Source organism: Pipistrellus hanaki (genome assembly GCF_964339955.1).
Source record: "Pipistrellus hanaki genome assembly, chromosome: 1".
NCBI lineage: Eukaryota > Metazoa > Chordata > Mammalia > Chiroptera > Vespertilionidae > Pipistrellus > Pipistrellus hanaki.
The window spans coordinates 94,896,642-94,912,131 of record NC_140503.1 but is presented as its reverse complement, the minus strand read 5'-3'; the positions used below and the strand labels follow the sequence as shown (position 1 = coordinate 94,912,131).

At 36.0% G+C, this 15,490-nt stretch overlaps 1 protein-coding gene across 26 annotated transcripts in view; it reads left to right on the top strand.

Annotated features, from left to right (window-relative positions):
* PARD3 (par-3 family cell polarity regulator) overlaps positions 1–15,490 on the top strand; it is a 562,402-nt gene that overhangs the window by 324,352 nt on the left and 222,560 nt on the right. For 15 of the 26 annotated variants that reach the window (XM_084876589.1, XM_084876591.1, XM_084876586.1 and 12 more), the window contains one exon: positions 9,325–9,556. In XM_084876589.1, the coding sequence (XP_084732715.1) occupies positions 9,325–9,556 (232 nt within the window). Of the gene's footprint in view, positions 1–9,324; positions 9,557–15,098; positions 15,210–15,490 lie in introns of those variants that run through there. The other 11 variants (XM_084876603.1, XM_084876602.1, XM_084876600.1 and 8 more) reach the window with 1 other exon arrangement.

Below are 15,490 nucleotides of genomic sequence, written 5' to 3'. Positions count from 1 at the left end.
AGGGGCCCAAAAGACAGGGGCAGGATCCATATGGTATCTGGTATCTGTCATATTCTGTAACACTTGCACTCTTCCCGTGGAGATGGCAGAAGTCAGCATTTTAATCTCTCTTGTAATCCATCTGGCCTCTCCATGTTGTATGTATGTTTGGTTCAAGATGGAGCTTTGTGCCCTGGGACTCATTATCTCTAAGGTTGTAGCCATGTTGACAGGTCAAGGCATATACAGTCTGTTCTCTCTTTTATGTAAATTACATACCCTGCTTGGCTCTCACCAAATGGCTTCCGCATGCCCCATAATTAGTCAGTTTCTGTTGCTACCAAGAAAATGCATGCAATAACATTTCTTTGTTTTCTTTTTGAAAAATATGTAGTTCTGTCCTAGCTGGCCTGGTCAGTGGATAGAGCGTCTGCAGACTGAAAGGTTTCAGGCTTGACTTCAACCAAGGGCACATGCCCGGGTTGCAGGTTCAATCCCATGTAGGTGGCCCCCAGGAGGTAGCCAATCAATGACTCTCATCATTGACGTTTCTATCTTTCTCTCCCTCTCCCTTCCTCTCTGAAATGAATAATATATAGTTCTATTATTTCTCAATTAAAAGTTGGGAACTTTTTTTGTTGGGATCAAGGAGGTGAAACCCAACAAAACCAAATATATCCTATTGATTTTAATATGCTTAGAATTTTAAATGTGAAAACCCATATACCTTAGAACATAGAGATAAATTGCTTTGGAGTAGCTTGCCTACTTTCATATGTATTATTAGGAGAAAGAGAAAGCATTGTTCTACAATAAAAATAACTTAGGTTAGCAGTATCAGATTTCAAGAAACTAAATTTACTACATTAGTAAGCCAGCTAATATGAAAGCTTCCTTGGGAATTATTATTTGCTTTATTAGCTACAAAATAGCATATTGCATTTGTTTTCCTGTGTGTGTTTTTTTTAAATGTTTATTTTATTTTTGATTTTTGCATCTTAATTTCTTTATTGGTTAAGGTATTACGTATTTGTCCTCATCTCCCATTACCTTCCCAAACCCTCCCCCCACTCATGCCTTTCTTCTCCCTCCCTTCCCTTGTCTGTTCACTGGTTAGGCTTCCCCCCACCCCTCCCTACCTTCCCTCTGAGGTTTGACAGTCTGATTGATACTTCCCTGTCTCTGGATCTATTTTTGATCATTAGATTGTGTTGTTCATTATTTCCCATAGATGAGTGAGATTATGTGATATTTATCTTTCTCTGACTGGCTTATTTTGTTTACCATAATACTCTCCATTCCAATCCATGTTCTTGCAAATGGTAGGCATTCCTTCTTTTTTAGCACAACATAGTATTCCATTATGTAGATTGGACCACATTTTTTTGAATCCACTCATCTGCTGGTAGGCACTTAGGCTGTTTCCAAATCTTAGCTGTGGTAAATTGTGCTGCTATGAACATAGGGGTGCATGTTCATAGCAGCACAATTAATCCTTTCTGATTAATGTTACTAGCTTCTTGGTATATATTCCTAGAAGTGGTATTACTGGGTCAAATGGGTGTTCCATTTTTAGTTTTTTGAGGAAACTCCATACTGTTCTCTACAGTGGCTGCACCAATCTGCATTCCCACCAGCATTGCACGAAGGCTCCTTTTTCTCCTCATCCTCTTCAACATTTGTTGTTTATTGATTTGTTGATGATAGCCATTCTGACAGGTGTGAGATGGTACCACATTGTCTTTTTTATTTGCATCTCTTGGATAATTAGTGACTTTGAGCATGTTTCATATGTCTCTTGTCCTTCCTTCTGTCTTCTTTCGAAAAGTTTCTATTTAGGTCCTTTGTTCATTTCTTTGATTGGATTTTTTGTCTTCCTTTTGTTGAGTTGTATGCATTCCCTGTAGAGGTTGGAGATTAAACCCTTATCAGTGATAACATTGTCAAATATGTTCTCCCATGAAGTGGTCTTTCTTGTTTTGTTGATGATTTCTTTTGCTGTGCAGAAACTTTTTATTTTGATGTAGTCCCATTTGTTTATTTTCTCTTTATTTTCCATAACAGTATCAGTGAAGAAGTTCCTTCAGCATATGTCAGATTTTTCTGCTTGTGGATTCCTCTAGTATTTTATGGTTTTCCATTTTATGTTTAAGTCCTTTATCTAGTATTTGGAGTTTATTTTTGGGTATGGTGTAAGTTTGTGGTCTAGTTTCATTTTTTTGCATGTATGTGTTCAATTTTCCCAACACCATTTATTAAAGAGATTGTCTTGATTCCATTGTATGTTCATGCCTCCTTTGTCTAATATTAATTGGGCGTAGTCGTTGTTGTCGATTTCTGGGTTCTCTATTCTATTCCATTGATCTATATGTCTGTTCTTATGCCAGTATAAGGTGGCTGGAAGGCTGAGTGGACTGGGGAACTCCAGAAGTAAATGCCATGGTGGGGCTGAGCACTGCCATCTTGTGGCTGTGGGCACCCCATCTTTAAGGGTGTGACAGTCAGTTATCATATCCCCTCTTTATTGGCTGTGGGTGCCACCATCTTTGAGGGTGTGGCAGTCAATTAGCTTATTCCCTTCTTTTTTTTTCTTTTTTTTTTTTAATATATTTTATTGATTTTGTACAGAGAGGAATGGAGAGAGATAGAGAGTTAGAAACATCGATGAGAGAGAGTCATCGATCAGCTGCCTCTTGCACACCCCCTACTGGAGATATGCCCGCAACCAAGGTACATGCCCTTGACCGGAATCGAACCCGGGACCCTTCAGTCCCCAAGCCGACGCTCTATACATTGAGCCAAACCGGTCTCGGCAGCTTATTCCATTCTTATTAGCTGTGTGCTCTGCCATCCTTGTGATGGCATGGGGGTCAATTAGCATATTCCCACTTTATTAGCTAGAATGTTGAATCCTTTGTCTTCCAAAGTAAATTATAAATTACTCAATAATACTTGTTTATCATTAGGTATTTCCAGTATTGGGGGTAATTCTTTATGAATAGGAAGTAATAAAGAATAGTTTTTACATGGTTGGCTTTTTGTTCACTCTGTCATTTACTCAGCAGATATTTTTTAAAAATAAAATTGATTTTTTTACAGAAAGTAAGGGAGACGAATAGAGTTAGGAACATCGATGAGAGAGAAATATCGATTAGCTGCCTCCTGCTCACCCATTACAGGGGGTGTGCCTGCAACCAAGGTACATGCCCTTGATGGGAATCAAACCTGGGACCCTCTATCTTCTGAACCAAACTGGTTATGGCCACTCAGCAAATATTTAAGGATGCTTATTGGGCTTTGCCTGCAGAGGGGAATGCTTGTTTACTAATTAATAAAAGTAATTATATCATTTTTATTTTGTATTCTTCTGTTTATACCTATTGAACAATTCATTGAACTCTAGTAAAACGTCTGAACAAATTATTTAATTATAGTAAACTTGTCAGAGCTGCCTGGAATGACATTCACTGTTAAATCTTAAACTTGTTATAAATAGCATTGTAGGTATTTCAAAATTGCGGTAAAGTCTGACTTATATAATATACTTATTAGGATGCTTTTAGCTTCATTCACTAGAAAATTCAATTCATAGCACTTTGCACCATTAGGAAATACAGTCTTACATAACTGAATTCTAGAGTTAATTGGGAAATGTCTGGGATTATTGATTCCACAGCCTTACCTTTGTTATCAAAGACCAACATCTTTCTGCTCCTTTAACTGTACTGTTCACAATCCAGAGGGTAACTGCAGAGCTCAGAGGCATTTTACTTTCTTGTTCATATCCAACAGAAGGCAGTGAGCCATCTTCCCAAGCATGGAATATGTCCGTTCAGATTAATGGGGTCATTCTGGGCAATAATAACACTGGGCTATTAAATCAATAAGTTAGACTTATGTAAACTTTATAATGGATTAACCCCCTTGGAGCTAGATTGCATTCCTGAACACAGAGTCCAATTAGGAAGAAGAAAGGGAGAAATGGATTTTGGATAAGCAGCCAGCAAAGATCAACAGTAGCATTATTGCTGCTGCTGCTGCTGCTGCTGCTGCTGCTGCTTCTTCTTCTGCTGCTGCTGCTGCTGATGCTGCTGCTGCTGCTCCTCCTCCTCCTCCTCCTCCTCCTCCTCCTCCTCCTCCTCCTCCTCCTCCTTCCCCTCCTCCTCCTCCTCCTCCTCCTCCTCCTTTTTTATTAAATATATTTTATTGATTCTAGAGAAAAAGGGAGAGGGAGAGAGAGATAGAAACATCAATGATGAGAGAGAATCATTGATTGGTTGCCTCCTGCATGCCCCCTCCTGGGGATCAAGCCAGCAACCCAGGCATGTACCCTTGGCCAAAATCGAACCCTGGACCCTTCAGTCAGCAGGCCAACACTCTGTCCATTAAGCCAAACCAGCCAGGATAGCATTGCTTCTTAATGGCGAGGGTAAGGTCAAGATCCTTGACTGTGTGGCTTATAGTTAGCTTTTGACAATAAAATGTTTGTGATGACTAGATAGAAATATTTATTTATGGTATAAGGTACAGAACCTTGAGTTTCAGCTGAAATTGGAAGTCATTTTCTTCATAATCATTAACATATTAGTGCCCAGTTTTTTCCAAACTTCTTGGTGACTCAGTCCTAACAGGATGCTTGGCAGAATTGAGTAGCTTAATTTGTAACACAGACTAGAATTTTAATTGAGTTTTATTTGCATTTGTTAAAAACATGGTAATTAAATGTCTTAATTGTATGAGTGTGCTGCATTAAAGAGAAACAAGCAGCTTCATGTTATAACTTCTTTAAAAAGAGAAACTTCAGAGTATCTATTGTTATAGGTAATCACATAACTGATAGTTCAGTGCATCAAGTTAGTTAAAATAGGCATAAATGTTCATAAAAAATAGAAATTTCTATTTGTTTGGAAGGAGAGCATATTTCTTTGTGTAGCCTCTCTGCAAAGGGAAAGGTAATAATCTATAAAGATGAGCAAAATTAAAGAGAAAAATTGTAAAAATTTATATACCATTTAAAATAGTAAATTATCTAAATGTAGGATTATGGTTAATTCTTACACTGTAATTTTCTATATGAACACATAAATCAAGCTATTTGTAGCTAATACATTCTCAGTAGTTTTCTTACTTGAAAAACTATTTATATGGTTTCTTATTTTATTAGCCTCTTATTTTATTAATTTTGAATTGTATCTTATTATAAAACTAGTATTAAATATACGGAAATTGATTTTAAAACTTTAAAATAACCTGACTAGAATATCAGTGACCTTGAGTATGTATGTGTGTGTGTGTTTGTGTGTGTGTGTATATATATATATATATATATATATATATATATATATATATAAATAATTTTTTTTTAAATTTAGCATGCCAATTTGTTAAGTTTTTAAAAGAGTAATCTTGCATAGGATAAAGTGAGATATTCCTATTTTTCCCTATCAAATAATTTTAGAGTTTGAAACATATGTAATGCCATACTTTAAAAAACATCTTATGTTTGTACATATGAAGCTACATATTGCTAAATATTTTTAATTAGTTAGCATCAAATGGATTAGTAAAATAAGTACACGACCAGAAGAATTTCTGTGATAATTTCTGTGATAATGTATTATCAAAATTAGAATGTTCAAAGTAAGTATAAAGAATTCTCAAATGTCAGATTATCATCTTAAATAGTTCACTGGCATGGGGCGGGAAACTGTAGGATATTTTATTTTATAAAATGTGTTTATAAAACCCAAAGTTAATAAATGATTTAATACTGATTTTCTCTGTTTCACCCAATTTATAAAATAATTGATATTACATACACCAGAAAATTGTTGTGATTATGAAAAGAATTGGCAACAAATGTAACTTCAGTGCCCAGTTAGTTGTGAAGGCTCTGCCTTTATTCTGTTACCAAGCCAAGAGCAGACATATGCCCCTGTACTTCTGCCAACTATCAGGCCGAGAACTAGCATTCATGCGTTATGGTGATGGCTGTTGTGGAAGACAAAGTTGTTTAATTTACTGGGCTCATTTTTTTGTTTTTAGTTTCAAACATTGATGAGGGTTGTATAATCCATTAGACAAAACATACAGGACTAACAATAATATGATAAAAATATATCAAAGATGATGAGAGCCGAAACAAGTACAGTTGACCCTTAAATATCGTTGAGTTTCAACTACACGGGTCTACTAACACGTGGGTGTTTTTCAGTAAATAAGTACAGTACTGTCAGTGTATTTTCTCTTAGGGTTTTCTTAATGACATTTTCTTTAACCTACTTTATTGTAACACAGTATATAATACATATGCTATACAAAAGCTATAAATTGACTGCTTATAGTATCAGTAAGGCTTCAGTCAACAGTAGTCTATTAGCAGTTAAGTTTTGGCAGAGTTAAAAGTTACATGTGGATTTTTGACTGTGTGGAAGTTGGTGCCTCTAAACCCCGTGTTGTTCAAGAGTCAAGTCTTCCCGGTGTTACTGTAGTTGGGGTCTGGCCAGTGGGCATTATTCTGAAGCTAGAAGAATGGCCATACCCAGAGACTGCATAAATGCTTGTATGGTTGGGATAAAGCAATGAGTTAGTAATCTTTCATTTAAACAACCTTTTATGAGCAGCTGTTGCCCGTCTGGCATTCCTCATTTTAGAAGCTCAGAAAGTGGGAGATAGACATATGTGAAGTGCAATAATAAAAGTTTGTTACAAAGAGATATGGAAGTGTATAGCTAAAAGGAGTTTTTCATGTTGGGTTTAGAAAATCCACTACCATCCATCTGTTTGAGTATAACAACCAACCTAGATTTGTAGCTGGCAAGAACTTTTTAGAATTGTTTTATAGTGATTTGGTCATTTATCTCAAAGTTGAGGCCACACCTACTTCCCAAAAGGTTAAGAGAGTGGTTGGTAATCAGAGCATAACCATATCAAGGGTATTGACAAGGTGCTGCAGCCCTACTAAAGCTGTATTTACATTCTTCTGGGAGTCTGTCATTGAAATGGCTTCACATAATTAGCAAGTTCTTGAAACACTAGGCCAGAATATTCTTTCCCTCCTTTTTGTAGACCACAAAAAATTACAGCCTTAGCTCACCATTTATTTGCAAAGCTATCGATTTTTACTAGCAGTGGCCATCAAAATTGTAACTGGTTTCCTTCAATAAATCTGCACAATTCCTATTTATGCATTAGTTGAAAAAGAATAAAAGAAACAAGTTGTTGTGTTGTTTGTTTTTTTTAATCTGCCATGTTAATTGGAAGAAGAGAGTGGCTCACGCTTGATAACCCAGTACAGAAGGAGGACAATCTTTCTACAGTTGCTAACCCATCCTAGAGCCACTGCACAATTGATCTTGCTTCTTGAGTGATTCATCAATGTGAGCCACAAGTCACAGTATTCAGTTACCATACAGAGTTGACAACGCGTTTCTGAAATATACTTCTGACTGCTGTAATTATCTTCTGGGAAAACTGTGTAATGACTGGTTGATAGATTACTGAAATATATGCTGAATGAAACATGGAATCTAGCCAGAGTTGACTAAAAATTCATGAAGGTCTTGCTAAAGTACAACTGTACAAGGATATAATAGTAGAAAGATCCCCACGCAGGAAGTGTGCTGGACCCAGATCTCTCTGTTTCCTCAGCATTTAGAGGAAAGTTGGTCTAAATGACCTCCAGAGTACTGCCTGGATTTAGACTCAGTGATGTTCTTACTCTTTTGCTAGACCTAGGGTATGACCTGCTGAAATGGGCAATATGTTGGCTCATGTCTTTAACTAAATGTGTCAACAAAAAGAATTCTTTTAGTATTATGGTAAATAGCTGGCATTAATAAAAGTATCAATTGGCTGTATTCTTGTCATCATTTGATAGTCTCTTTTCAGATGTGTGCGAGTTTAGTAGCATAACCTAAGATATTGAGTTTGTTTTAATATGTCTTCTTATACTCCTGTTATTGTGTATTGCTAACTTAAGTGCTCCTCATTGAATTTCACTTGCAGATACATTAACTTGATTTAGAGATCTGTTCTTTGTGAAAGATTGGGAAGAGGCCTACTTGTTCTTTTTGGTTCTACATTAGAAGAAGCTTAAAAATATTGATTCATACTTTGTTGATGGAGAAAAAAAGATGAGCCGGGACCGGTTTGGCTCAGTGGATAGAGCGTCGGCCTGCGGACTGAAAGGTCCCGGGTTCGATTCCGGGCAAGGGCATGTACCTTGGTTGTGGGCACATCCCCAGTAGGGGGTGTGCAGGAGGCAGCTGATCAATGTTTCTCTCTCATCGATGTTTCTAGCTCTCTATCCCTCTCTCTTCCTCTCTGTGAAAAATCAATAAAATATATTTTAAAAAAAGAAAAAAAGATGATCTCAGAATTGAAGGGGTAACACAAAGCCCCAAATCATAGGCAATCAATCTCAGAAAAGATCTTATGAAAATGGCTGAATATGTGTATCTCTTGCTTCCCAACTTAAATTTTGAAAGATTTTTTGGTAGCTGGAAACCCACTCTAGTTACCTGTCTTCTTTCAAATGCAAACAGTTCGGGGTATTGGCCATATTTTTATGAAATGTTGGTTCACAGGATGGAATCTTGTTATTTAAGTACAGCTTATATCTGCAAAATTCAGAGGAGTATGGGGTTATTAAATCACACATTTTCATGATTCTATCCAACTCTGTTTATCTGCTATTGTGTAGACTCACATGCAAAATTAGTTAGGATTAGAAGATGTAGTACCATTTGCTTGTGATGTTGACCTTATTTAATAGCATCATAAATAAAAGCTGCAGAAGCTGTGAAGATCCAGTCTTCTGTTTGCAGAAATGACAAATGGACATGCTTGGGAGCTTGAGGAAACAAATTATTGTACTACCATTGGTGTGCTAACTAGAGAGTGGTATAATATAACTCATTAATGAGGGGCCAGAGTGGATCCACTTCATTCTTACCCAGGAGGAATGTAAGCACTTGGGGAAGGACTGCTTATTTTCGTTTTGCAAATATCGTAAAAAGGACCATTATGGGTTTGTGCTGTGATGAGGACCAGCCAATTCCCACAGCAATACATGTTCTGTGTCAAGGAGGATGTTACTCTGGGGAAATCAGCACCTGGCTGAAAAGCAGCTTCTCTTGACCTATTGGCACATCATTTTCTATACAAACGTACAGAGGTCATCCATATCACATATTCAGTTTTAATTCCACGCAGAAGTAAATGCAGCCCATGTTAATAGCAACATGTGGGAAAAGAAAATCCTCACATATATTTTAATTCCTTATTTTTGTTCCTTTGTTTCACTGCATTCCTTATCTGTTTTTGTTTTTGTTTCCTTACAAGTGGAAGAAGACACAGAAGAAAGCTCAAGATCAGGGAGAGAGTCTGTGTCCACAGCCAGTGACCAGCCTTCATATTCTCTGGAAAGACAAATGAATGGAAACCAAGAAAAAGGAGATAAGATTAATAGGAGGAAGGATAAAACAGGAAAAGAGAAGAAAAAAGATAGAGATAAAGAAAAGGATAAAATGAAAGCCAAGAAGGGAATGCTGAAAGGTCTAGGAGACATGTTCAGGTAAGTCTTTACCAACCAAATCAGATCATTCCTCAACATATGTATGAGGTTAATAAGAAATACTAAAACACAAATTTGAAAACATTATGTTTGAGCTCAACCAAAATTCTTTTCTAATTTCCAGTCTTAATTACTTCATTGTTATATTCTTAATGATTTCACCTTCCTGATTTTAGACCATTTTATCAGCCTTAAAGATGATATTTTGCTAACTATGGAAATGACTGTAGAGAGGAAGGAGGGACAAGTCTGTATCTTAGCTATGCATAAGATTAACAGCCCATTGAGACAAAAGACTATTACAGCAGTGTTTGTACTTCTGTGAGTATGAACAATGGTTCATTATTTAAATTTAACATAGAGCTCAAGTTAGAGGTAGCATTAAAGGTTCATTAATAACAAGTCTAATAAAATATTACAAATAGAGCTTCAATTAAGCTGTGTTGATTAATTCATGTTATTTCAGTCTTTAAAGTTTAACTAAATGTAGTCTCTAGCTGTTTTCTGACAGAAGTTTTTGTGCCCCTCAATTATATTTTAGGATTACTTAGCATATCATGCTTTACAAATGATTGACACACAATAAAAGTGACAAGTTTTTCTTAAGTTGCACTGCAACTCTTCCATAAATGTTCATCTAAGGTGATTTATAATATTTAGGTATTTAATGTACAATATAAAGATTAGTTGATTGTCTCATAAATTAAACCCCTAAACATATCATGATGATGGTTTAAATTGAAAACATACAGCATAATCATTCAACTCTTCAAAAAGTAGTTACCCTACATTATGAATCCCTTCCTTTTGACCTTTTTTAATTAAAAATGTGAATGAGCTTTTCACAGAAATTTTTTATTGATGATCCTGAGGTTACCCTCAGTAACTCAAGAAATTATAGATATGTCAAGCCTACAGCATTGAGGATTTAGGGTTAAGCCTTCAGGCTACACAGCACAATAGATGTGGTGCTGTAGATGTCTGATTAAGACAAGTGCATGGAAGAAGTAAGCAATAGATCGAGATAACACAAAACCTGGCCTATTAGCTGTGTCCATTTTATTTTAAGTACAATTGGATTTCCATTTCCGGTGCCTCAGAACACTGGGATTTTGATAGTTTTACATTTTTTTTTCTTGCTTATATACTGATTCTTCTGAATCCATTTTCAGTCATATCACCATTTTTCATTATATTCCATGTCCAAGAACACTTGGGGTGAAGTTGCCTTAATTGCCACTTTATTTCTGTTTCTGTGTTAGCCAGGAGGCTTTTCATTCCTTACATGCAAACTAACAGCTCCTAAATGATCACCTACATAACACACATAAATAAGGTGGTTGCCTATCGATTAAAATTTGAGTAATTTGTACTACTGTCTTATTCAAATTAGAGAATATGAGAGGTGAGCAAGCCTCCTTTGAGACTTACAGAGCATACTTGGAGCCCAGTCACATTTTCCAGGGTTTCTCCTGAAGTCTTATTGAAAGCTAGTGGCTTATTAGTTTTCATTCATCAGCTAATATTTATCTAATAGACACAGTGCTCCATTCTCATGGAATAGGGGATAAGAAAACTTTTAGTTTGTCTATAACTTATTTTATAAATTATTTTAACTATAAATGCTTTTTTTTTTAAATTTCAGAATAAGAGAGACCTTATAGTAGAGTTTTCTTTTGGGGGCCAGAGGAGTGGAGAGTGTCAGGGCCATGGGGAAATATATATTGTTTCAAAGGGACCCTGAAATACAACACAGTACAACCTTCTTTTTGATAAAAGTTCTCTGAAATACTACATGATGTTTTTTTAGATCAAAGTCTACAGCTTATACCTTTCACCAGCGTTGTGATGAGGAAGTGGACCCATTTACGCTTTCAGGGCCTGGTATTCTTGCAAATAAACTTCTATGTTTAGGTTCCAGGGCTGAGGTTTTTTTCCCCCTAAGAATTAAGTTTATGTCCTTCCAGTATTTAAGAATGGCTATTAATAAAATCAGAGATGTCTATTCTTTTCTGGGTATATAACATGATTCTACTAGAATAACATGACATTGGCTTATGAGAGCCAGTTGTTCAATTTTTAGAGATTTTTGCCAACCAGTTGTTAAATACAACCATTACTAAAAATTAAATAAGTTCTACAAAGTACTCAAAATCTGTCACATCTTAATTGTTTTATTACATTTTACTATAATCTCTGCTTCTGAGGTTATTGACACTGGTGCTAGCTATTGGCATGGTGCTAGCACTGTGTACGGTGTACTCTTCTCAGCTTCAGTTCTGGGACCTCATGCTGCCAGCTTAAAATCAGCCATGTTGGGAGGACTTGCACTATGGAAGTATGTGAATTCCACAAAACTGAGCTTTTTCTCCCATGAGAGCACCATACCACATGGGGAGGAGAAACAAATTCTCTGCTACCCTTCTAAGTTATCCCAGTTGAAGAAATAAACAAAATAACATGAGACGGATTAACAAGAGAAAATTACCAGATTTATTACCTGTACACATATGGGGTTCCTAAGAACATGGGACCTGCCTCTTTAACAGTGGCACACAGAAAGGACTGACTAAATGGCTCTTGATAGGCTCCTCCCTGCCTATCACACTAATTCATATTAAAATATAGTCATCTATGATAATTGCTCCTTTAGTACAAGTCTTCTAAATTCTTTCAGAAAGTTAGGGGGAAGATCAAAGATTTTTCCTGATTCTGTCATTTCTTAAAAATAACTACTTTAAAATGTCTTTAAAAAAAGGGGCATATTTTGGGGTGGCAAACTTGGCTTCCCCTCACCATGGAGAATGTAAATATGTCTTAAGCAGGGTTGTTCTATCTTGTCTACTTCTCTTGATCATGACTGTCTTTCTGACTGCAAACCAGTGCTTATCCCTCTAGGAAATGGTTAAAGCTTACCAAACACTCTCCTTGGAAATGAGTTGAGAATAATTTATTAAACATAAAGTAAGTTTTTTGTTTTACTATTGGCTCTCAGTCATTTCTTCATACTATTTTTATATCTCTATAGTATTTCAGAAGACTTTTAAAGCATTAGTAGGTTTTTAAAAATATTTTTACTGCCTTTCATACATATTGGATCTAATTATTTGAGACTAATAGACTCTCAGATTCTTTTATGCTTTTTTAATAGCATAGGGAAAATAGTAAGATTTTTAAATTAGTCGTTTCCCTTCTCTTTGTTCTTTTAAATAGTATGTGATTTCCTTAGCAAGGTTGCTTTTAAATAGCTTAATAAAAAATGTGTATGTGCATATAGATTTTTTAGAACAGTGTGTAAGGAGATTCAAATATAGCTTGCCCATGTTGGCCTAAACTACAAAGCAGGGATGTGTATGTGTGTGTTATGATTTTGTTTCTGTGTGTTGTTTCAGATAATAGAAAAATGTTTTTCTCTTTAGTTGCTTGACAGAGTAGTAATGTGTTTTCTTTTGAAGATAGGCTCACATGCTCTCCTCCCTCCCTCAATTCCACCCCACCCCCGCACCTTTCGAAAAAACAAACCAACCACACACTCTATTCCTACCCCAATAGGGTGTATGTGATTTTTGGTTAAATTTGATGAGGGCCTAATAGATGGACCATATTTTTAAAACTCTACGAGAGGAAGGTGTGGAACATTGAGCAGGTATTTTAATTCATTGGTATATACAAATGACATTGTTTTTTGTTTCACACGCTGAATAATAGCCACAAAAATGATTTAATTATTTTTGTTTTTTAGTCTAAAACATTCGTCCATCTTTACCAGCTGATATGTTTTAATCAATGAGAGAGGAAACAGAGATAAACATTGATTGATTGCCTCTATACGTACCTTGACCAGGGATTGAACTGGCAACCTAGGTGCCCTGACTGGGATTCAAACCCCCGACCTTTTGGTGTACAAGACAACATTCCAACCCATTGAGCCATATGGTCGGGGCAAAATGATTTAATTATTGATAACTCTAGGAAAGAATATGTGTCACATGAGTTCTGTCTATAAATTATGGAGTATATGAAGTGCAAAGTTGTCTTAATACAAGTTTTAAATCTATAAGGAATCAACAAATGTAAAATGTGTCATGTTTGTATGAATTTCTACTTGAATATACAACATGCATGAAGCTTACCAAACACTCTCCTTGGGAATGAGTTGAGAATACTCATGTGTGTACTTATTGAATAGGTAACATGACTTTCTGAGTGCAAAGTGCAGAGTAGGGGGACCGGCTAAACTTTTGAGTCTATATATGTTTGATTCTCAGATGCTTGACTATTCAGATTTAATACTCTAAAATACTTCTGAGAATTCTGCAATTGTATGATATTGGCACCAAAGAGGGACAGATATCTATTGTGTAATTTTTAATTTTTAATTTTTTAAAAATATATTTTATTGATTTTTTTACAGAGAGGAAGGGAGAGGGATATAGAGTTAGAAACATCGATGAGAGAGAAACATCAATCAGCTGCCTCCTGTACACCTCCCATTGAGGATGTGCCCGCAACCAAGGTACATGCCTTTGACCAGAATCGAACCTGGGACCGTTCAGTCCGCAGGCCAACACTCTATCAACTGAGTCAAACTGGTTTAGGCTCTATTGTGTAATTTTTAAAATGTATTTATTTTAAAATGAGAATAATAGCATTATTATTTCTTAAATTGATTTTTAGAGAAGAAGGGAGAGGGAGAGAGAGAGAAATATCAATGATTAGAGAAATCATTGATTGGCTGCCTCTAGGATGCCCCACACTAGGGATCAAGTCTGCAACCCGGGCATGTGCCCTGACTGAGAATCAAACCTTGACCTCCAATAACAGCATTATCAAGCAACATGTTTTTGCCTCATTTTCTATCCCCAGCTTGAATAATTTGCAAGATATTAAGCATTTAAAAATACTGTTCTTCAGCCCTGGAGTAAGTGCAATTTGATATTGCTTTTCTTGAAAACTCAGAATTATTATCACTTGAATGTCATAGAATTGCATGCACTGAAGATCTTTCTGTGCACGAATCAGGTTATTTGTGCTGTTGTCCTTGTGTGGTAGCCTAGACCCTATCACTGGAAGCTCAAGAAAAAGTAATGTTGCAATTTTCCTATTATTAAAATAGAATCCTCCAATTACATTTAAAACGATGATCTGAGTCCCTGTGGCATTGTTTACTCAGTTCTGTAAGAAGAAATAGATCATTTAGTTTGAAACCTTGTTTGGTTTAGAATATAATTGTTTTCAGAACATAGTGAACATGATCACATTTTAACAGTTAATGTGCCAGCTGGTGTTGGCTCAGTGGCTGAACATCAACCTATGAACCAGGAAGTCACTGTTTGATTTCCGATCAGGGCACATGTCCTGATGTTTTTATCACTCTCTCCCTTCCTCTCTGAAAGCCATTAAAAATATGTTTTAAAAAAGTTAATGTCATAGTTGGGTTATACCTTTTATACTGTTGAGACAATAACAAACACAATTTACTATTGCTTCTTCCCTTACTTGTGCGTACTAACTGTGTGTCTGTACCGTGTTTCTCGTTCAGCCTTGCCAAACTGAAGCCTGAGAAGAGATGAACAACAAACCAGATTCAAAAATGGCTTGAAAAGCACATGTTGCACAGATGTTTTTAAACAATAAATTTACTTTTAATGAATTCTTAGTGGCTGTTGACAAATTTTGTTTACGACATCAGCAGTTTTGATGGCTGAGTAATTTCCATATTAATCAATTTGGAACTTCTTTATTTTGATTTCAATCTTGGTGTTTAAATCACTGCTTGGAAAGGCAAAGAAGTCTTTTTTCCTATCATTTTAATGGAAAACCATATTCCTAGCTGCTGGCGTATTCAGAAATCATCAGCACACACCGATTAGATGTAAGAATCAATGCTTTCAAGTGTATGTAATGTACTAATTTGGTTTCATTATGAAGGTC